At 37.7% G+C, this 22230-nt stretch overlaps 3 protein-coding genes across 3 annotated transcripts in view; 2 read left to right on the forward strand and 1 right to left on the reverse strand.

Annotated features, from left to right (window-relative positions):
- The first annotated feature begins 1279 nt into the window (after nt 1-1279).
- On the forward strand, nt 1280-8618 carry orai1b (ORAI calcium release-activated calcium modulator 1b). Its single transcript, XM_056467258.1, has 2 exons — nt 1280-1510; nt 5370-8618. Exons 1-2 carry the CDS (start codon nt 1391-1393, stop codon nt 5916-5918), a joined length of 669 nt encoding a protein of 222 aa, XP_056323233.1. The 5' UTR covers nt 1280-1390; the 3' UTR covers nt 5919-8618.
- Nucleotides 8619-11360: 2742 nt separating this feature from the next.
- morn3 (MORN repeat containing 3) lies at nt 11361-21384 on the reverse strand. Its single transcript, XM_056466526.1, has 6 exons — nt 21297-21384; nt 20520-20670; nt 17315-17472; nt 15479-15638; nt 13892-14076; nt 11361-12003 (listed from the first exon to the last, which is right to left on the reverse strand). The coding sequence occupies exons 2-6, from the start codon at nt 20662-20664 to the stop codon at nt 11890-11892; spliced, it is 762 nt and encodes a 253-aa protein (XP_056322501.1). The 5' UTR covers nt 20665-20670; nt 21297-21384; the 3' UTR covers nt 11361-11889.
- A 174-nt stretch (nt 21385-21558) lies between these two features.
- tmem120b (transmembrane protein 120B) overlaps nt 21559-22230 on the forward strand; it is a 32303-nt gene continuing 31631 nt past the window's right edge. The window contains exon 1 of the mRNA XM_056466525.1: nt 21559-21665. Coding sequence (XP_056322500.1) covers nt 21603-21665 — 63 coding nt within the window. The 5' untranslated portion in view covers nt 21559-21602. The remainder of the gene's footprint in view (nt 21666-22230) is intronic.

The following is a 22230-nucleotide window of genomic DNA, read 5'->3' on the forward strand; positions in this document are numbered from 1 at the left end:
GAGAACAAAGTAAATAATTAGCGTAGCTGCTGTTTGTAGTGTATTTAAACAAAAGATATTAAATATCAATGCAGAAATGAAGTGCTAAAAATGAAAGAAGCAGTTATAGGGGAATTACCAACCTATGTCACACATGACGTCACATGGGTTCAACCGCGCATAACAGTTGCAAAAAAAGACCAATTGCAATAGCAAACATATCATGTTGTGTGGTAAAAAAAACGTAAACTTTACTGTACACCACACTGCTTTTAATGCTAACCGCAGACGTCTTTGGCTAAAAGGGAGCTGAATGGAGTGAGGACCTAATTATAAATGCTGGACTCTGCAGTTCTCATGTTATATCAGGTAAGTTCACGCTGTGCTGAATCATACACATTACGCGTTATAGATTGCAGCAATAATTTCAGCAAAAACAGTTAAATATGGTGAATTAAACTGTGGACACTGAATGCTTAGAATGAAACATAAAGTGTAAGTTCACATACCCTACCGTACAGGAGCAGTTCGCTGTCAGAATGCAGTTGTTTTGCTTGTTGATGATTACCCAGGCCTTATATAGCTCCGTCTTCTCTACTTGTCTTTGGGTAGGCAGAACTTCAGTTTTTAGCTTGACAAAGTTTTGAATCTGATAATCATGGAGCATTATTTCTTGCACATGACCACACAGAGCAAAATTTTTGGCATCTAAAGACTTGTAGGTCTTTAACTTCTCTCTTGTAATGTCACTTGGAGTTTCAATGAGATAGTTGTATATTTGGGGCTGGATGCTTGGCCATTTTGTCTTATAATATCCATTGGGAGGGTGCTATCGAAAATGGACCTGTCAGATGAACTTCGCTCACGTTAATTTTGCAGAATAACTGTGCTTATCACTGGGTGACGAGCTGTTATAATAGGCTGAAAGCATTATGTAAATAATATATATAATATGTAAGCAATAGAACTTATCTCTAATACAACAACAAACTCTGTAGCACATCGGATGTCATTCCCTCGCTGTAAATGCTAGCGCTCCCGCTTTTTTCTGCAACCTCGATGCGCGCGCATCATGAATGTTTACAAACATGGTAATTCGCCTAAATAAACAACATAGAAACAAACATGTAAAGCATGCGAGTGCTTTTAACATAATGTCAAATGTCAACAAAAAGACAGCAGGAGTGTTAAAATAAACAGACTGAAACCTCTAAAAAAATATATTTAAATTTCACGAGACCTTTAAAAAAGTGAAGTGTTGGTGCCGCCGCAGAGCCTTGTGGGTAATCCGTTCACTGCATCCAGTTTCAGCTGAACTCTCAGAAGCGAACAGCTGACAGACTGTTGTCGGACAATGCCTCTCTCCAGCTGAAACTCTCCGACACTTTCTGCTTTTTTTGTTTCTGCCCGGATGAAGATGAGTCGGAGCGAGCACTCGTTACAGGCTCTGTCCTGGAGGAAGCTGTATCTGAGCAGAGCCAAACTCAAGGCGTCCAGCCGCACGTCTGCGCTTTTATCCGGCTTCGCAATGGTGAGTCTCCGCGCTGTTTATTTCTGCGCGGTGCGGCTCTGGCACTAAACACACCGAGTTGTTGAGCAAAAAGCGACTGTTTGGAGGTGTTTTTGTTAGTTATATCAGAAGCTTTTTAGTGCCAGACGTCACATGACTCGTATCTGCAGTCATAAACTGACAGCCACAGTTGTTTAGCTTGTGCTAATGCTGTAACGCTCTGCTAAAGTCTAGAAGGGATACAGCTACGGATACTGGCATAGATTTTGTGACACTACAACAGTTATTAATATGTTTACATTAATGTGAGGTATACGTTATTAAAGTACAATTTAATGGGTAATTTAATAAATAATATGAAAAATGCTTGGTATAAATAGAGTTTTGTAGTTATGCAGTGACGGTTGTGGTAATGGTCGACGACTCGACGTTTATTAAATTACAATCTAATGGGTAATTTAATTAATAATATGAATAATACTTTGGTATTGTTAGTGTTTTTACATTACTGTGATAGTTGGGTTTATGGTTGGAATAGGGCTAGACGTTAGTAAAATACAATTTAATGCGTAATTTAATAATCTATGTTAATAATTCTCAGTATAATTACTGTTTTTTCATTAATATGATGGTAGGGGTAGGTGTTAATAAAATCTAATTAATAGGGAATTTAATAAATATAAATAACTATCGTTAACTTCCGTCTGCAGCTGTATCCCTTCTAGTATTCAGAGTATTCAGGGCACTGTTGCAGTTTCTCGGTGATGTTTATAAAGAGCATCCCGAGAAACAAAACACCGGATATTAACCGGATACGAGCAAATGTCAACCTTGCCATGAAAAAAAATATTATTTAGCAAATAGTTAAAGTTAAACTTAGTTGTTTGCAGTGTTGTGTGACTTACCTCTAAAAAGTAATTGATTTCTATTTTACAATTTCAAATTTTAATTATTTAAGTGTTTATTGATATTGAAGTAGGCAGCACAGTGGGTAGCACAATCGCCTCACAGAAAGAAGGTCGCTGGTTCGAGTCCCGGCTGCGCCAGTTGGCATTTCTGTGTGGAGTTTGCATGTTCTCCCCGTGTTGGCGTTGGTTTCCCCCACAGTCCAAACACATGCGCTATAGGGGAATTAGGTAAGCTAAATTGTCCATAGTGTATGTGTGAATGAGTGTGTATGGATGTTTCCCAGTGATGGGTTGCAGCTGGAAGGGCATCCACTGTGTAAAACATATGCTGGATAAGTTAGCGGTTCACTCCACTGTGGCCACCACTGAATAATAAAGTGACTAAGCCGAAAAGAATAAATAAATGAATAATATTGAAGTTTAGAAAGTATTTATATTACTTCTAATAAGTAACATAGTTATTAAGTAATTTAATTACTTGACTAAATAATACAATCCACATCAATCTCAGTGCATAGACAATAGAAATAAAAACTCTTAATTTAAATTAGAATGTAAAAGGACCTTTTTTTTTAAACAATAAATGAGCAATTCCATGCTAATGTCATCCTTGCCATGAAAAACAATAAGTTTTCACCAAAATAGAGAAATCGTTTCTACATTTTTTGTGTAAGAAAGTATTTTAAAATACTCAAAAATGTCTCTGTTAGTGTTTTCATACAATTATATTTCATTTAGCAAAGTCACACAAGTGGCAATTTCACATCTGTCTCATCCATAACCAAGCTTTTCCCTCATAGATGCAAAAATGTCAAATAAAATAGAATTAATCATGTTTGTTTTAGGGTGAGTCACCTCTTATCAATTGGATTGGCATTATTTCTTTTGGGTTGTGCAGTTTAATTCTCAGAATTTCTACACAGTAGGCATACAAGATTGACCCATGTTTTTTTGCTCAAAAATGAACCCACAAAATATAGCCCACAGTCAGAGCAAACCTCTCATCTGTGTCTTTAATCTTCAGCAGCACATGTAGCCTCTGTTAGAGAGTAATTCTGTCATTCCATTGAAGGAATAGCCCAAATAATAGAGTTCATAATAGTCCAAAAAGCTGATGATACTAGTTAAACATGGCAGTTTGTTCATGTTTTAGGTTGCTGAAAGAATCAATTGCTCCTCTTGTTTTTTCCGGCTTCTTCTGTGTTTTTTTGCGCTTCACTCTCGTGTTTGTCTGTTTTTCTGATATGATTGGATGTCAGAAGCACTTCAATAATCAAGCGCACGTTATTATCATCGGCTCAAGAAGTTTATTATTTCAAATATAGATGTGCGGCGAGCGATCGTGAGAAAGCGAAACCGCTCACGCTTTTAGACGGGCTCGTAAAACAAAAACAGGACATGGCAGATTTTGTTCTTCTTGGCTTTGTGGCTGTTCATCAAGATGACGACAAGGTTTGTTTGAGCTCGGTTTGACCACATAATTATATGTATATATTATTACGCTGTAATGTCTCGGCTGTGTATTTAAAAATGGCGCTTCCTTTGTTTTCATTCTCCTGCTTGTCTGCGAGTGAGTGATGTAGCTCTGTAAACCAATAGCGTTCAGCTGTGCATCTAGCTCCGCCTTTCGGTACACTTTTGTGGTGCTAGGTACTCAAAAGGGTATTCAAAAAGTGGTACGGTATGAGTCGCTTTTTGGTACCCTTTGACAGTGGAAACGGCCATAAAAGCCTACCGAACCGTACCACTCAGTAGAAATGGGCCATTAGTGTGCCAACATATAGCACCATGATGCTCACAGCGACCCGAGTTCATTTTCCAGCTCAAGCTCCTATGATGATCCTTCCTCTCTCTCTGCTCCCAATGCTTTCCGGTCTGTCCTCCACTATCCTATCTCAATAAAAGCTATAAATAAATAAATAAATAATTATAAAAAGAGAAAATAGCCTTTGTTGCTGACATGGCATTAAATAAAAATAAATCATCTACCATAAAGCGTGTTTAATCCGAAATCGTAAAAGCTGTTAAACATATGAGATTTAATACAATTAATTAAATTGAATCTAAAATACTGTAGTTAAATTAATTTGTCATGACAACTGACAACTTTTTTCAAGAGGTTTTAAATAAACAGTAGCATAGTGTAGCTTACATTGTGATTATGCTTGGTCTTTCTTTGGTGCTGTTAAAACTACCACATCAAACCTGCAGCTCTTTTATGAAATGGTAATTAATTAATTAATGCGGTATATGTCGAAGCATGCTAATAGGACTTTTAATTTGCCAGTAACCTGGGTTAATCGTTTCCGGTGTATTGTATGTCAATGCAAAATCGGTGTGTTTAAGGTCTGTTTTCTTTAAAAATCAGCGATCTCCACTGGCTGAGTGATATTCGATATAAAGTGGGTCTCAGATTGTACAAGAAGCACTGCATTACATTACATTTTCCCCCGCCATGTCTTTATAATATGAACATTTATTTTACCCCAGTATATTCAATGGAGCTTCTGCGCTAGCCTGCCGATTCTGACGGGCGCGTGCGAGTAAACGGCTTTTTGTCTCGTTTTACGCTTAAACAACTAAATGAATGCCAAAGTCTGTTTAATTAACTGTATTTTAATTACATTACAACATCGATGCTGTAAAAGGAACCATATAAAATGGAAAAAACCCACAATAACAGGTCACCGGAGGTTTATCAGTATGGGAAACACACTAGCTCGGCATATACCCTATTAAGTCGCACATGTGTTTTTGTGGCAGCATTTTTAAATAAATAATTAATTCTCTTTTGGCCAAAAATGGCATTTTTAACCAATAATTTTTGTCGTATTCATCTGTACATTGAATTGTTGTTTTTAATTGTTTATTTATTAATGAAATGCTCTTGCCATGAAAATAGGCTTTGTTGCTGACATGCATGGCATTAAATAAAAATACATCACCATCATCACCATCTCTGCACTGAACAGGTGGCTATGGTGGAGGTCCAGCTGGACACCAATCACGACTATCCCCCTGGTCTGCTGATCGCGTTCAGCGCCTGCACCACGGTGTTGGTGGCCGTTCACCTGTTCGCCCTGATGGTGAGCACCTGCATCCTGCCCAACATCGAGGCTGTGAGCAACGTACACAACCTGAACTCCGTCAAAGAGTCTCCGCACGAGCGCATGCACCGCCACATCGAGCTGGCCTGGGCCTTTTCCACCGTCATCGGGACGCTGCTCTTCTTGGCCGAGGTCGTCCTGCTCTGCTGGGTCAAGTTTTTACCCATTAAGCCCAAGGACCAGAAAAACGGCACTGTGTCTGCCGGGGTGGCCGCTGCCATCACCTCTACCTCTATCATGGTGCCTTTCGGTTTGGTTTTTATCGTGTTCGCGGTGCATTTCTACCGTTCGCTGGTCAGCCATAAGACTGACCGTCAGTTTCAGGAGCTGGAGGAGTTGGAGGACCTGCAGAACGAGCTGGACCACAGGGAAGAGGTGTCTACTTTACAGTCTCCTGGTTCTCTTTATCCCTAGTTTGAGTTTATAGAGCTTCTGTTCTTGTTTTTTTTTATGTTGCAACACATTGTGTTTTTGACTGTGGTATCAGTCTGTCTCTTGCATGTGGACACCCTGGAGCGTCCAGTTTTCTATGTGTTGAGGGTTTGTACACTGTGACAGCATGCGCTGCATGTTTTATGGATATATATTTTTTATTTGTATTTTATTCTCTTCTTAATTCACCACAGGGAAAAAATCCTTTATTTCTGTACGGCAGCTGTGCCAGTTTTGTTACTTACGTTTTTTTTTTTGTTTTCACAAAGGCAAGCTACATGTAGTGAAAGCTAGTTTCTGCTACAGAATGAGAAAATGTACAGTGGGGCAAATAAGTATTGAACACATCATGTCTTTTCCTGGAAATAATATTTCTAAAGAAGCAGCTGATGTGGAAATGCTGATGTTGGTAAAATCCCAAACCGTACAAACATAAAAACAAAACAAAGTAATCTGAAAGATGAGTTCTGTGTAATAACAATGAAATGACTCCAGGAGAAAGTGCTGAACTACTGAAATGTGTTTAATACTTTATATTAAAGGCTTTTTTTGGTGACGGCAGCTTAAAGACGCCTCTCATATGGAGAATGAAGTCACATGTAATGCTCAGGTGTGACTTTCAGACTTCAACAGAGTATCAAAATATTGATGGTTCTGTGGGTCTCGTCTATCAAATCTGAGCTTTATTTTGTATTTTCTATCGGATTCGGATCAGGTGATTGGATGGGCCATTCTACAGCTTGATTTTCTTTCTCTGAAAGCATTCGAGAGTCTCCTTGGCTGTGTTTTGGATCACTGTCCTGCTGAAATGTCCACCCTGGGTTCATCTTCATCCTGCTAATGTAGATGTTGGACTGAAGCAGCTGATATTCATTTACACTGAGGAAGAGCGGAGTGTTGCTGAAGAACTACTGAGAGATTTCAGCTGCTGTCTGGGCTTTCACTGCCGAGCTACACCTCCCTTTCTTCATGTGTTCAATACTTTTTTCCTGCGTCATTTCAGTTTATTACACATAACTTCATTTCTAAACTTAATTAGTTTTGTTTTCTTTTCATATTTGGATTTCTTTAGTTGTTACCAACATCTGCAGAAAATTTCAAGTCAACAGCACCGTTAGAAATATGTTTTCTGAGAAAAATGGTGACGTGTTTGATACTTAATTCCCCCACTGTATCTTAGAATTCTGACCTTTCTCAGAATTGTGACTTAATATTTTGCCATTTTAAGTTAAGTTGATATATATAAAGAATAATTGGTAGTGTATAAAAATGCCTCAGTTACAAGTTCAGATCTCACAGTTCAGGATATCCCAAATCGTAGTTTCTCTTGGATTTCTTCTGTTCTATCAATATTTTGAGTTAAATCTTTTTCCTCAAACTTGAGTTTTTCAGAATTCCAAGTTTATATATTGCCGTTTATTACAGTGTTGTTACGATACTGGAATTTTTAAAACATCCATTTCCTGCTAACATTTGAGTGCTGTTCAGCGCATTCTTAAACAGCACTGATTTGCCATTGTGTTCACGTGCTCAACAGAAATAACTGTGATTGGCCTTGAAGGTCATCAGTTCAATGAACTCATCGCTGTTGACTGAGCGTAAACACAGATACAGGGACACTGGAGTGTTTCAAAGTCACGTCGATCAGCTGGCTTGTCTATAAAGGCTGGTATATACTTTGGGACATGACCCACATCGCCTGCCTTGCGCGTAGTTGTGTATTTATACTTCTGCATGCTGTTTGTGTTTCTCTGCAATAACACTTCTGAAACACTAGCTGGCAGTAGGTCTTTATGTTCCTCTTTATCGAGTTTCTTCATAGGTGTTCTGTTTTTTTTGAACGCTACAAGTAGCTAAAACTCGCTCAATCAGAGGCGGGAACTGGCGGACGTGCAACTACTTTGCAACGTCATAAGGTAAACACAAAACAAAAGTTTCCATTTGGAGCTCCTTCACAGGACTTGATACTTGTAAACATTCGCTTCATTGGGCTTGCAGCTTTTAGCACCGGCCACACTCATCACCGGTACCAACCCAATCAATCACAGAGCTTGCACTACACGTTGTTTCGACATGTAGTCAGCTTCAGCCACGCCGAGGGCTATGCGACTGCGTGAAGGCTGCGCCAGACCATACACGGCACTTGATGCAAAAGTATAAATCAGCCTTAGGCTGACATACGAGTGATTCGCAGATGAATCGCGGCTGATGCGGCTACTCCCTGCATCAGTGGTGAGTACAGTGAACTGATGATCTTCACAGCCAATCACAGTCTCTTCTGTTGAGCACGTGAACACACTGGCAAATCAGCGCTGTTTAAGAATGCGCTCAACAGCACTCAAATGTTTGCGGGAAACAGACATTTTTACAATTTCAGTACTGACTGGTATCGAATACCAGTATTGTGACAACCCTAGTTTTAACACTGTAAATAAATTCCTTCATGTTGTCCAAACACAAAACAATTAAGTTACCCCAGAACAAAAAAAAACTGAAGAATTGTGTTGTTTCAACTCATTTTAAATAAGTAGTTTAAACAAGAAACAAAAGTCATTTTTTGAGTGAAGATTATACCTGTAGGTTTATTCTTGTAATTGTCACTTTTTCACTATTCTGAGATAACAACTCACAAATTCAGTTTCATTTCTCAAAATTCTGCGTATATCTTGCAGTTCTGCCTTTCCTTTCCGCCTTTTACAAATTCCTAGTTCTCGCCGTTATCGTGCAACACAGTATAAAAATGCTGGGATCCACATAATCGATTTGTGTTGAGAAAACGTGAATTAAGTTAACTTATTATAGTTGATTGAACATAAAACAATTAAGTTGTGCCAAAAAAATTCAAGAATTAAGTTTGAAAAGATATAATTTAAATAAGTGGTTTTAACAAACGGCAAACATCTTTTTTTGTTGTGAAATTCCAGGATGATCTCACGAGAAAACATAAGTATTTTCAACACAATCTCACAGCAATTCGTAACTTTTTGATTTAGTGGCTAATTCGTACAAATTTGTACGATCTAATTCGTACAATTTAGTACGATTTGCTCATCCCCCAATGACGGTTGGGTTTAGGGATGGGGTTAGGTGCTACGCCTCCTTTTTAAAATCGTACAATTTCGTACGACTGAACTTGTACGAATTCGTACGAATTAGCCACTAAACTGACAAAACGTAAAATACTTACGTTTTCTCGTGAGATCAGGCTGGTATTTTACGTTTTGTCAGTTTAGTGTCTAATTCGTCTGAGTTCAGTCATATGAAAATGTACGATTTTAAAAAGGAGGCGTGGCACCAAACCCCACCCCTAAACCCAACCGTCATTGGGTGATGAGCAAATCTTACTATATTGTACGAATTAGATTGTACGAATTAGCCACTAAATCAAAAAGTTACGAATTGCTGTGAGATTGTGTTGGAAATTCAGTTTATATACCACAATTCTAAACTTTTATAACAATTTTAACTTTTTATTTTGTTTTAAATCTTGTTACGTTTATCTGACTTAATGTCTTTCAATTCTGTCTCACAAATATAAAATTTGGACTTGTATTTAATAATTCTGTAGCAGAAACAGCTTTCTATTACTTTCTTACAAACGTGTGTACATTGCGAAATCAATTTTTAAACACTGGTCAGAGTCTGTTTTTGAAGTTACCACAGTGCAGGGGACACTTATGTCCACTTGACCAAATCATTTTAATGCGTTCTGAATCAGGGCTTTGCTGTTGAACAGCGGAATCCAAACCAAAAACACACACACAGTCTTACTCAAACTATTGTTTTCTTAAATGAGCCCCCAGTGTGTGTGAGCACATCTTTAGTAGAAACAAAGGCACTTTATCAACATGTTTGTCTGACCTTTTTTGGTAGCATTTGAAACGGATTCCCATTAAAGGGGCCTCAGTTGGTCCTGAGGTTTTGATGCGAGTACTTAAATCCGTCACGGCTGAGGAGCTAGCAGGATTGTAGGATTAAACACATCTTAAACAAAGTGTTTGTCAAGCAGAAGTGCATTAAAGGTTTGTGAAAATAGCTAAAATGCCACTTTAAAAGAATAGTTTACCCAAGAGATAAAATATACTGAGCATTTACTCACCCTCTTGTGGTGTTTATGAGTTTATTTCTTCTGTTGAACATATCTAATATTTTATATAAATATAATAATTTATATAATGTATAATTTTTTTTCTAATATTTCCCAAATGATGTTTAACAGAGCAAGAAATTTTTCACAGTATTTCCTATAGAATTTTTTATTTTTTTGGAGAAAGTCTTTGTTTTATTTCAGCTACGCTCTCGGTAAAGGTACAAGAGCTGTCACTGGGGTGGTACCTTTTCAAAAGATACAAATAGGGACTTAAAGGGTCCACATTGGTACCTCAAAAGCTTATATTTGTATCTAAACATTTTAAGAGGTACACTTTTGTACTTTTTAGGTAATATGTACCCTTGAGGTATTAATAGGGACCCCTTAGGTACATGTGTGTAGCTTTTAAAAAGGTACCACCCCTGTGACAGCTCTTATACCTTTATTTCTGAGAATGTAGATTAAAAGCAGTTTTTGTACACTACCTGACAAAAGTCTTGTCGTCGATGTCAGTTGTAAGAGCAACAAATAAATAATATCTTGACTTCTAGTTGATCATTTGGAAAAGTGTCAGAAGGTGGATTTTTCTGATGAATCATCTGTTGATCTGCATCCCAATCATCACAAATACTGCAGAAGACCTACTGGAACCCTCATGGAGCCAAGATTCTCACAGAAATCAGTCAAGTTTGGTGAAGGAAAAGTCATGGTTTGGGGTTATGTTCGGTATAAGGGCCTGCGAGAGATCTGCAGAGTGGACTGTAACATCAACAGCCTGAGGTATCAAGACATTTGTGCTGCCCATTACATTACAAACCACAGGAGAGGGCAAATTCTTCAGCAGGATAGCGCTCCTCATACTAGGTGCTGCAGGATTGGCCAGCCCTTTAACCAGAGCTAAACATTATTGAGCATGTCTGGGGTAAGATAGAGGAGGCATTGAAGATGAAGCCAAAGAATCTTGATGAACTCTGGGAGTCCTGCAAGAACGCTTTCATTCTGTTTCCACTGCAGCATGACCACATATTCTATACTGGATATTATTTCTGTTCAGTGATGAGACTTTTGTCTAAGCAAAGTCAGACCTTACTGTCCTAATGAAATCATTAATAATCAAGGCATGATCATTTTTTATTGTGGTCAAATAAGTGTAATCTAGAGGCCTTTGCCTTTTATATAAGCCACTTCTGATACCAAATGATCAACTAGAAGTTATTATTCGCTGTTCTTAAAACTTGGATAGACGACAACACTTTTGTCAGATATATATATATATATATATATATATATATATATATATATATATATATATATATATATATATATATATATATATATATACATTTATTTTCTTTTCTTTTGAAGAATGTTGGAAACCAGCATCTATGATAGGGAAAAATATCCTCTTTAGCATGAATATATTTACTTGTACAACAGAAGGTAAAGGGGTGAGTAAATGATGACAGAAGTTTACTTTTTTTGGAGATCGATCTCTTTAACATGTTCAGTGTTGCCAAATTGAAATACAGTAATATTTTGTCTAAAGTATTTGAAATTATATTCATATTTTGTTTAAGTTTGATTCAGCAGCTCTTTTTTATCAGTACACTACATGTGCGAAAACCCACATTTTATACATTAAAGTCTTAATCAAATCCACTTCAACCAAACACTTTTTTTGTGCTCTTTTCTACCACGTGTGTGTCCTGCTGAAATGAGCATTTTGTTCATTGTTAATAGATGCATAATGTATCGGCTGCTTTTTTATGTATGGTGTGTTTTTATTGTGAGTGTAAGCTGACTGAGGCGTTGATAAACCGTGTTTCACTGCACAGGTCTGCTTTTCTTGACTTCAGGTCATCATCAAGGTGAATACTGCTTATGAATCGACTCCGTGATCTCTGCTGATTTCTCTTCATCCTCAGTGAAATATGCCTGTGCGTCTATCAGCACAGCCTGTGGGTCCTGTAGGCAAACCTGTGAACATAATTACAGCATTTGAGAATCAGCACTAGGTACATGCATAATGACATCATATGTGACCCTGGAGCACCAAACCAGGCATATGGATACATTTTTGGATATTGGTATGTAAATATACACTCACTGGCCACTTTATTAGGTACACCTTACTAGTACCGGGTTGGACCCCCTTTTGCCTTCAGAAATGCCTTAATCCTTTGTTGCATAGATTCAACAAGATACTGGAAATATTCCTCAGAGATTTTGCTCCACCACATGCCAAAGGCACTCTATTGGATTGAGCTCTGGTGACTGGGGAGGCCATTTGAGTACAGTGAATTCATTGTCATGTTCAAGAAACCAGTCTGAGATGATTCACCCATTATGGTGTGTTATCCTGCTGGAAGTAGCCATCAGAAGATGAGTACACTGGGGTCATAAAGGGATGGACATGGTCAGCAACAATACTCAAGTAGGCTGTGGTGTTGACACGATGCTCAATAGGTACTAATGGGCCCAAAGTGTGCCAAGAAAATATCACCCACACCATTACACCACCACCACCAGCTTGAAATGTTGATACAAGGCAGGATGGATCCATGCTTTCATGTTGTTGACGCCAAATTCTCAGCAGAAATCGAGACTCATCAGACCAGGCAACATTTTTCCAATCTTCTATTGTCCAGTTTTGGTGACCCTGTGTGAATTGTAGGCTCAGGTTCCTGTTCTTAGCTGACAGCAGTGGCACCCGGTGTGGTCTTCTGCTGCTGTAGCCCATCCGCCTCAAGGTTGGACGTGTTGTGTGTTCAGAGATGCTCTTCTGCAGACCTCGGTTGTAACGAGTGCTTATTTGAGTTACTGTTGCCTTTCTATCAGCTGGAACCAGTCTGGCCATTCTCCTCTGACCTCTGGCATCAACAAGGCATTTGCGCCCACAGAACTGCCGCTCACTGGATATTTTCTCTTTTTCTCTGTAAATCCTAGAGATGGCTGTGCGTGAAAATCCCAGTAGAGCAGCAGTTTCTGAAATACTCAGACCAGCCCGTCTGGCACCAACAACCATGCTGCGTTCAAAGTCTCTTAAATCCCCTTTCTTCCCTATTCTGATGCTCGGTTTAAACTGCAGCAGATCGTCTTGACCATGTCCACATGCCTAAATGCATTGAGCTGCAGCCATGCGATTGGCTGATTAGAAATTTGCATAAACGAGCAGTTGGACAGTGTACCTAATAAAGTGGCCAATGGGTGTATATCATCAGAAAGCTGAATAATTAAAGCTTCACATTAATCTGTGGTTTGTTATAATAGGACAATATTTGGCAAAGAAACAACTATTTTTATATCTGTAATTAATCGCCTTTAAACATAAACAAATTAAGCTCTTTGCTTCGTTCATTCAGTCATTTTCTTTTCAGCTTAATCCCTTTATTAATCAGGGGTCGCCACAGCGAAATGAACCACCAACTTATCCAGCACATGTTTTACGCAGCGGATGTCCTTCCAGCTGCAACCCATCACTGGGAAACATCCATACACACTCATTCACTCATTCACATTCATACACTACGGACAATATATATATAAAACATTATCTGTGTGTTATTTTAAGATTAAACTTCACACACACACACACACACACACACACACACACTCTAGGGACATCAGACACTTATTTTACATCTTGTAATATTAGGTCACCTTTAATACACTAATGATTTTTTAATATAAAGTAAAATCAATCATTTTGACTTCTACACTATTGTTGGCTATTCTCAAAAGCATACCTATGCAACATAAGACTAAAGCTGGTCAGAACCTGTGACTAAACGCTCGCATTTGCTTCATGCACTACTGTTAATATGGAAATCATGCAAATGAGCAAACGTCCATGTTAATCATTGACCTTAGGAATGGGATAGACTGTCGGTCTGACTGCTGTTTCTCTTCCGACATCAGAAATGCTTCCACATTTAGCAACATCGTCGACCCAGAACCCTTCGTACAGCTGCCCTCGGTCCAGGAAGAACAACTGGCCATGTCCGTTCTTCTTCCCATCACTCCAGGTGCCCACAAAGCGGTTTCCATTAGCTTTACAAAAAGAGGAAAATAGCTCTGCTTCTTTATTCAGAGTATACAGAAATATATATATGCAATTCAAAATTGGAAACACTAAAAAATCAATAAGGTAACACTATATTTTTACGTTGTCCTTGTTACGCATGTTTAATGTACTTACTATAGTAATAACAATAAGTTACACATAATTACCTGCAACTTACAGCTCATCCTAACCATATAGTAAGTACATGTAGTTAAATAATATTAATCAGCTGTCATGTTTTTCTTTTCTCTGATTTTTACACAGCCTCAATAATATTCAGGTCTGGACTCTGTCTATGCCATTTCGTGACTGTCAGTGTTTCATCAGCTGTTGTGTTTTGTTCTCCATGTATGATTTAAGTTTGAAATCATTGTCATTTAGTTGTATGTGATATCACGATTTTTATATAATTAATATTTTATTTTTATTTACTCTGGGACAAACATGATTACGGCTGTACAACACTGGAAATAACTATGTGATATTGTTGCTGAGTTTTGCGATAACGATATTTCCTATGATATAACATTTCCCTAGAAAAATGCTATTTTAATTAGCCGTTTTTAATCATTTCTTTGTTTTATGATATTAAAATAATAATAATTTATTCTAATTCAGACTAAAAGCCTGTCTAGGTGCAAACATTTAGTCTTTTAAATACTATGAGTAAAAGCCTCCGGAGAAATTCTGAGTCTGATTGGCCTTCATAAGTATTTCTTTTCAGCTCCGACCAATAGAGGATTACCATTTACTGCAGAGACGTGACTAGAGATAGTAAGGCCCGATCTGATTGGTCAAATTTAGATAAACAAACAATGCACAAGGTGATGAGGTGGCGCAGTAGTTAGTGCTGTTGCGTCACAGCAAGAAGGTCGCTGGTTCAAGCCTCGGCTGGGTCAGTTGGCATTTGTGTGTGGAGTTTGCATGTTCTCCCTGCGTTCGTGTGGGTTTACTCCGGGTGCTCTGGTTTCCCCCACAAGTCCAAACACATGCGGTATAGGTGAATTGGGTAGGCTAAATTATCCGTAGTGTATGTGTGTGAATGAGTGTGTATGAATGTTTCCCAGTGATGGGTTGTGGCTGGAAGGGCATCCGCTGTGTAAAACATGCTGGATAAGTTGGCAGTTCATTCCACTGTGGCGACCCCAGATTAAATAAGGGACTAAGGCGAAAAAAAATGAATGAACAATGCACAAGATATTTAACCACACATGTCTGCGATATGTATATTACAGATACTATAACGATAATTTTCATTATATTGCGCAGCCCTAAATGTTAGTAATCCCATTTTCAGGAGATCCACCACTCATTTTAATGATAATAATATGAACATTAAAATTAGAAATGTACATTTGAATGCACTTTTGCAAACAGTTTTGAGTGTACCTAGTAAAATCAAGCCCTCCCCGTGATGTTTGTCCCTCAGCCACTCTCCTTCATACAGCTCTCCATTCTCATACTGCATTCGTCCCCATCCGCTCCTCTGATCTCCACTCCACTGGCCCTCATAGAATGCAGACGCACTGTAGAAATATGACCCAGCACCCTGTGAATGAAAGACTGACAGTTTCAATGTGGACATGGTCAAACATAGACTATTATACAGTTGAAGTCAAAATTATAGGCCATTTTTTAATTAGATTTTTTTTTCTTTTTATCAAATATTTCCCAAATGATGTTTAACAGAGCAAAGAATTTTTCACAGTATTTCCTATAATATTTTTTATTCTGGAGAAAGTCTTATTTGTTTTATTTCGGCTAGAATAAAAGCAGTTTTGAATTTTTCTAAACCCATTTTAAGGTCAAAATTATTAGCCCCTTTAAGCAATATTTGTTTCGATTGTCTACAGAACAAACCATCATTATACAATAACTTGCCCAATTAACCTGGTTAAGCCTTTAAATGTCACTGTAAGCTGTATAGAAGTGTCTTGAATAATATCTAGTCAAATATTATGTACTGTCATCATGACAAAGATAAAATAAACCAGTTATTAGAGATGAGTTATTAAAACTATTATGTTTATAAATCTTCTCTCCGTCAAACAGAAATTGGGGGTAAAAATATACAGGGGGCTAATAATTCTGACTTCAACTATAAGAAAAGAAAGCACTGGAAATAAATGTGTATACTAATTCATCCTTTTATCTTTTATTACAATATTCAGATAATATAACCTAATCATTGAAAATACATAATGATAATACATAATAGCCAAATGTAAAGTGTGCGTGCGCCCTATACTGACACTGAGGAGCTGTTTATAGAGGAAAGATTTTGATAGTCGTGGCTTGATAATATTATGATTCAGCCACTGAAGTCATGATATGAACTGTTTTGAGGAGGTTTTTTGGTATTTTTCTGCACTTTGAGTCTGGAACTTATTTTGCTGTCTGTGGAGGATGAGGGAGCTCTCTGATTTCACTTTAAACATCTTAGTTTGTGTTCAGAAGATGAACGAAGGTCTTAAGGAATTGACTTGAGGGTGAGAAATTAATAACAGAATTTCCATTTAATTTTCATTAATGCTAAAAGTGGATCTACAGGCATCTGAACCCTAAGTTTGTCACCCATGGCCCTTCTATCTTTTATTTTTGTGAAATAAAAAATGACAAATAATAACACATTTTTAAAGGGGACCTATTATGCCCCTTTTTACAAGATGTAAAATAAGTCTCTGATGTGCCTAGAGTGTGTGTGAGTGTGTGTATTGTTTCAGCTCAAAATACCACACTGATAATGTTTTATACTCTCTGAAACTGCCTCTTTTAGGCTTACAATTATGCTGTTTTGGTGAATGTCGCTTTAAATGCAAATGAGATTGTGCTCTTTTTAAAAGAGGGCGGAGCTACAAATACCTGTATGTCAGCATAGTGGCAGATTCAAAACAAGACTAATGTCCTATATGCTAATGAGGGAGAGGCGGTCACTAGTGGGTGGGGCTTTCCTCCTCTGCTGACACATGCAAAGGGAGGATGTCAATCAAAGTGTTTCTGCAGACTGTTATTATCAAGTCTGATTATAAACAATACAATTAATACATGTTTACCATTAGAAGCTGCTTATATTCACACACTGCTGCCACACAACTGTGTTTAAAGGTGTGCTTATAAAGGTGATATTTGCATAATAGGTCCCCATTAAGACCTGCCAAGGACCATCGTTTTTTATGTCCTAATTTGGCAAACCATTTTATTTAATAAGGTGTCTTTGCTACTCACTTCCTTCTTGTCATTCCTCCAAGACCCGACATAAACCCTCGTATAGTCTTTGGTTTCAGGGTCCGTCCTGCTTAGGGTTCCAAACCCGTCCCGCTTTCCACACCTCCAGTCTCCATCATAGACTATTCCTGCTCTCTTCCAAACCTGCTTTCCCTTTCCTTAGCAGAGTAAAATGTATGTTAATGAACAGTTGTTTAAAGAGACAATTTACCCAAAAATGACAATTTCCTCATCAATTACTGAAGCGATTCTAAACTTTTATAAATGATTTCTGCAAAAAAAAGAAGATATTTTGGAGAATGTTGGGAAAAAGCAACCATTGACATCAATTGAGCCCTCGCTAAGCCACACCCGAAAACCGCCACAGACCAATCGTGGCTTAGCAATCGTAAATAGGGGCAGTAGGCCTGTCAAGCTTTCAAGCGAGGGAAACAAGCTAAAGAGTTGTGCATATGGATCGTGCAAATCTGATACCCGGTATCCTAAAAGTTTGGACGGGGTGGTGGAATTTTTGGCAAATGTGGATCAAGCCATGTGGGGGGCTGTAAAGGCAGCACAATTTAGTCATATTTCCATGTTTCAAGCTACGAATATTTGGATTACATATCAACAGAAATATGATATATGATCACAAATTGCGATTAATATACTTCACCTGCAGCTGTTTTTCAGTCATTGTAACATCTTCATGTCCGTGTCAATTCACCAATGTTTTCATCTGTCTTTTGGAGATTTAGTCATTGGTGACGGTGTTAGAGCGGGTTAGTGTCTGCTTTTATATTTGGTGTCGGTTTCTTTTTATATTTGGTGTCGGATTAATATTTGCTAGTAGGGAAAATATTTCACTGTATAACAAAAGTCTTTCAGGCTTTTTGGCTGAAAAATAGAGAAATCACAGTTTAATTTGTTATTATTAGATTATTTTTAAATGTCACTTCTCCTGCTGTGCATGAACTAAGCTGTTGAATGGTCAGTGTATGAGGCGGCTAGGCTAACCTAGCTTCAATTTTAATTAAATTGTTCTTTATCGGTTGCGTATTATGTCATGAGTATACCGCTGTAATGTATACTACACTGTTAAAAAAAATCTGTAATTTTACAGTTTATTTACCGTAATAAAACGTAAAATAACGGCTGATAAATTACAGACATTTACTGTAAAATAACAGGGTGAATAACAGAAATTTACCAGAAAATTTAATTTTACGGAAATTTCTGTAATTTAATGTCCATTATTTTCATACCTGTCAACATTGGGATGTGAAAATAAGGGATATGCCCACCAAAATAAGGGACCCCCCCCTCCCTTAAACAAATCCACCAAATTACTAAATATGTTCATTTGGAGCTGTTTAATTGTAAGAAACAGTTAAATGGTCAGTAATATGTTTTATTATTATTTACAAAAGAAAAATTAAACGGTATACATTAGCAGCAAATACATTAGCAAACAGCTTATTAAACTTAATAGCTATTATAATGAAATAGAATCAAGCTACTAAGATCTCATTAGCCGTTTCTTCACTGTATAACTTACACATTCTGATTAAAGAGCAGTGTCTATTTATCACAATGGACCCCGTCAGCTGACAGTCACGCACCGCTAATGGCTCGATTAAAGAGCACCCAATGAATCTTATTTATTTAGATTTTGTTTCGTTTTACTACATTAACAGAAGTGTCACTTTAAAAATGCACAGATCTAACGTTATAATGAAAGCTTTCGATTGCTTTCCTAAATTTTATGCTCATTTAGGACGAAATTAGTTGTGTTTGAACCCCCCCTCCCCCCAAGATTGACATCTTAAGATATAATAATTATTATTATTATGTGTATATGTCTGTTTAAACACGCACCCAAAGCCCAGACTTTCTCTCCGCTTCAAATCGCGTGTCCAGAATCCGTTTGGGAAACAGCACCTGTTTATCACTATGGACCGCATCAGCTGACAGTCATGCATGATGATTGCATATGAGGGGGAGATGGCCCCTGTAATGAAAAAGAAGGGAATGCCACCGTATTTATATTTATTTCAATGTGTTTTATGCCTAAACAAAGCGAAAGCACAGAACAGACTAACATTTATGAGCAAGAGGCGGCCCCTGGTGGTTCGGCGGTATGGGTTGCGTATAGGGAGGCTCGGCTCTTTAATGTTTATTTGCCACTTTTCAGAGAAAGAATGAAAATACGCGAGAAATACTTTTACGGGATGATATCGAGATAGAACTGTAAAATACGGGAGAATCCCGGGAAAAACGAGAGGGTTGACAGGTATGGTTAATTCACGTTTGTTTTTGGCACCACCAGCTGCCGGAAATAAACTGTAAAATTACAGATTTTTTGTCAGGCTTACTTAGAAATCTCACCTGTTTGTCAAAAATTACTTATAATCTCCCTGGGAATGTCTGACACCGGCGCATACATATTGTAATAGATGTGCCAGGCACAAAAGCTTGACAGGCGTAGCAACAGTAACTAAGGAGGGCGGGGCTTAGCGAAGGGTCAACTATAGGAATAAAAAAAGTGCATTTTCAGCATTCTTGAGTATATTTTCTTATGTGTTTAACAGAAGGAAGAAACTCAAAACAGTTTGAAACAAGTGGAGGATGAGGAAATGATGACAGAATTTTCATTTTTGGGAGAGCTATCTCTTTACTCATTCATTTATTTTCCTTCGGCTTAGTCCCTTTTATTAATCAGGGATCGCCACCATGAACCGCCAACTTATCCAGCACATGTTTTACACAGCGGATGCTTTTCCAGCTGCAACCCATTACTGGGAAACACCCAAACACACTCATTCTCACACCTACTCACAACAGCTAATTTAGTTTTTCCAATTCCCCTATAGCACATGTGTTTGGACTGTGGGGGAGCACCCGGAGGAAACCCACGCCAACACTGGAGAACATGCAATCTCCACACAGAAATGCCAACTGACCCAGCTGGGACTCGAACCAGCAACCTTCTTGCTGAGAGGCGACAGTGCTAACCACTGAGCCACCGTGTTGCCAGAACTATTCCTTTACTTAGGGCAAAATGAGCTCTCGTTCTACTAAATCAAACTTTGATAAAAGAAACACATAATCTGCAGAGCACATCTGAATATCAAAGTCGGTTCAATTAAGGCTTGTTCTTACTGTGATCTTCACGGCCTGTCATGTTTAAAACATGCCATTGAATATTCAAGCACTTAAACATTACCGTGCTTCTTATTATCCATCCATTCGCCCGTGTATTGATCTCCACTGACGGAATACACCGTGTGATGAAGTCCACATTTTTGAGCCTTTCTGTCCCAAAGTTTCACTAGTGGTTCTGTGGTCTGGGGTCTTTTCACATAAGGCATACTGCACTGAATAAACATCAATATTATTTTATTAGAATATTATGTGCCAATATACACATTATTTTGCAGTGTGGTTCATTCTACACAATTGGTGCATTTTAATGATCATATTTTATTTTGGTAAAATAAGTGTAATCTAGAGGCCTTTGCCTTTCATATAAACCACTTCTGAGACCAAATGATCAACTAGAAGTCAAGTTATTATTTGCTGTTCCTAAAACTTGGATGGGTGTCAAGATTTTTGTAAGGTAGTGTAATGCTCATTATATTAAAAATATTAAATGGTTACATATAATAATGTAGCTTATTATAGCAATGCTTGTGCATGACAAAAATGCGGTATAATTTCTACTGCCTTTATTCTATCGATGTTAAAAAGATATATATTAAACATTTTTCAATCAAATGCACAAATTTCGTACGGAACACCACGTGGTATTTACTTATCTATTTATTAAAAGCGTTTTGGGACGAATAACAAAGTGTAAACAAATGTTTATGAGATTAAAATAATACCACATATTCACAAAAAAGCTATTACACGAAAAATATGGCGCATACTAGTGCTTTTTGCACTAAAAACATGTAAATAAAATGATAGTTTAATAAATAAATCATAATCAAACCCTTACCTTTATTGTCCAGACCACTTTAGTACCCTTAAATCAACCATTTATATACGAAAAACAACTTTAATTGTCAAGCAATGGTCGATCTCGACTAAACCTCTTAAAATAATTAGTGTACTGTAACCAAGCAACGAACTCTCTAATGTTTATTTTCGCTGACTCTCCCAGTCGTCAGATGGCGATGTCATCCTCGAAACCTAATGCTCGGGTGTGATTGGCTGACACGGAGGAAGCGGAGCTTATATAAATGGCTGGAGCGCCTACTAGCGGCAGTTAAGCGGCACCGCAGCGCTAACGCGGACGGGTACAATGTCACTGGAGAGATGTCAAAGTGAATGGACAGAAATAGAGCAAGAATATCAGCAATTACAGGTTTGAGCTGAACGGATATACGTAATATTTGTGCTTCGTTAACCAAAATATGAATTAATAAGCTTTTAAAGAAGCAGCCGTGTGTGTTTTGGATGTTTATGATGCGGCTAGCAGGCTTTAGCTCATCAGATGAACTGATTTCTATTGTTACTGTACATGTGTATCAAATCTGTATCATCTTTCTATAATATATAGTAGAAATACAAAATAATAAGCATTGTCTTTGTGTATCTGCTCGGTTTTGAATGAACGTGGTGTGTTACTTAAGTAATTCTGATAATGGTTCACGACTGGTTAAACTAGGTTAGATGTTAACCAAGAGTTGTTGCTTAACTGTTAAAATGATCTATTTCTGTTATCAAGGTCAGATTACAGTATGATGAAGCTCAAAATGAATGAGAGATGGTTCATGAAGCTCCAGGGGTTTGAATGCCTTGGAAAAAGTGCCTTTTAAAGCAAATTACCTTGGGAATACTACGTTTTTGGGACACAATTCATGATAGCACTTTCGCATTGTTTCAATTATCTTAGACTTCCTTGTAAAAAAACATTAAATATTATATCT

This window comes from Danio aesculapii, chromosome 10, assembly GCF_903798145.1.
Source record: "Danio aesculapii chromosome 10, fDanAes4.1, whole genome shotgun sequence".
NCBI lineage: Eukaryota > Metazoa > Chordata > Actinopteri > Cypriniformes > Danionidae > Danio > Danio aesculapii.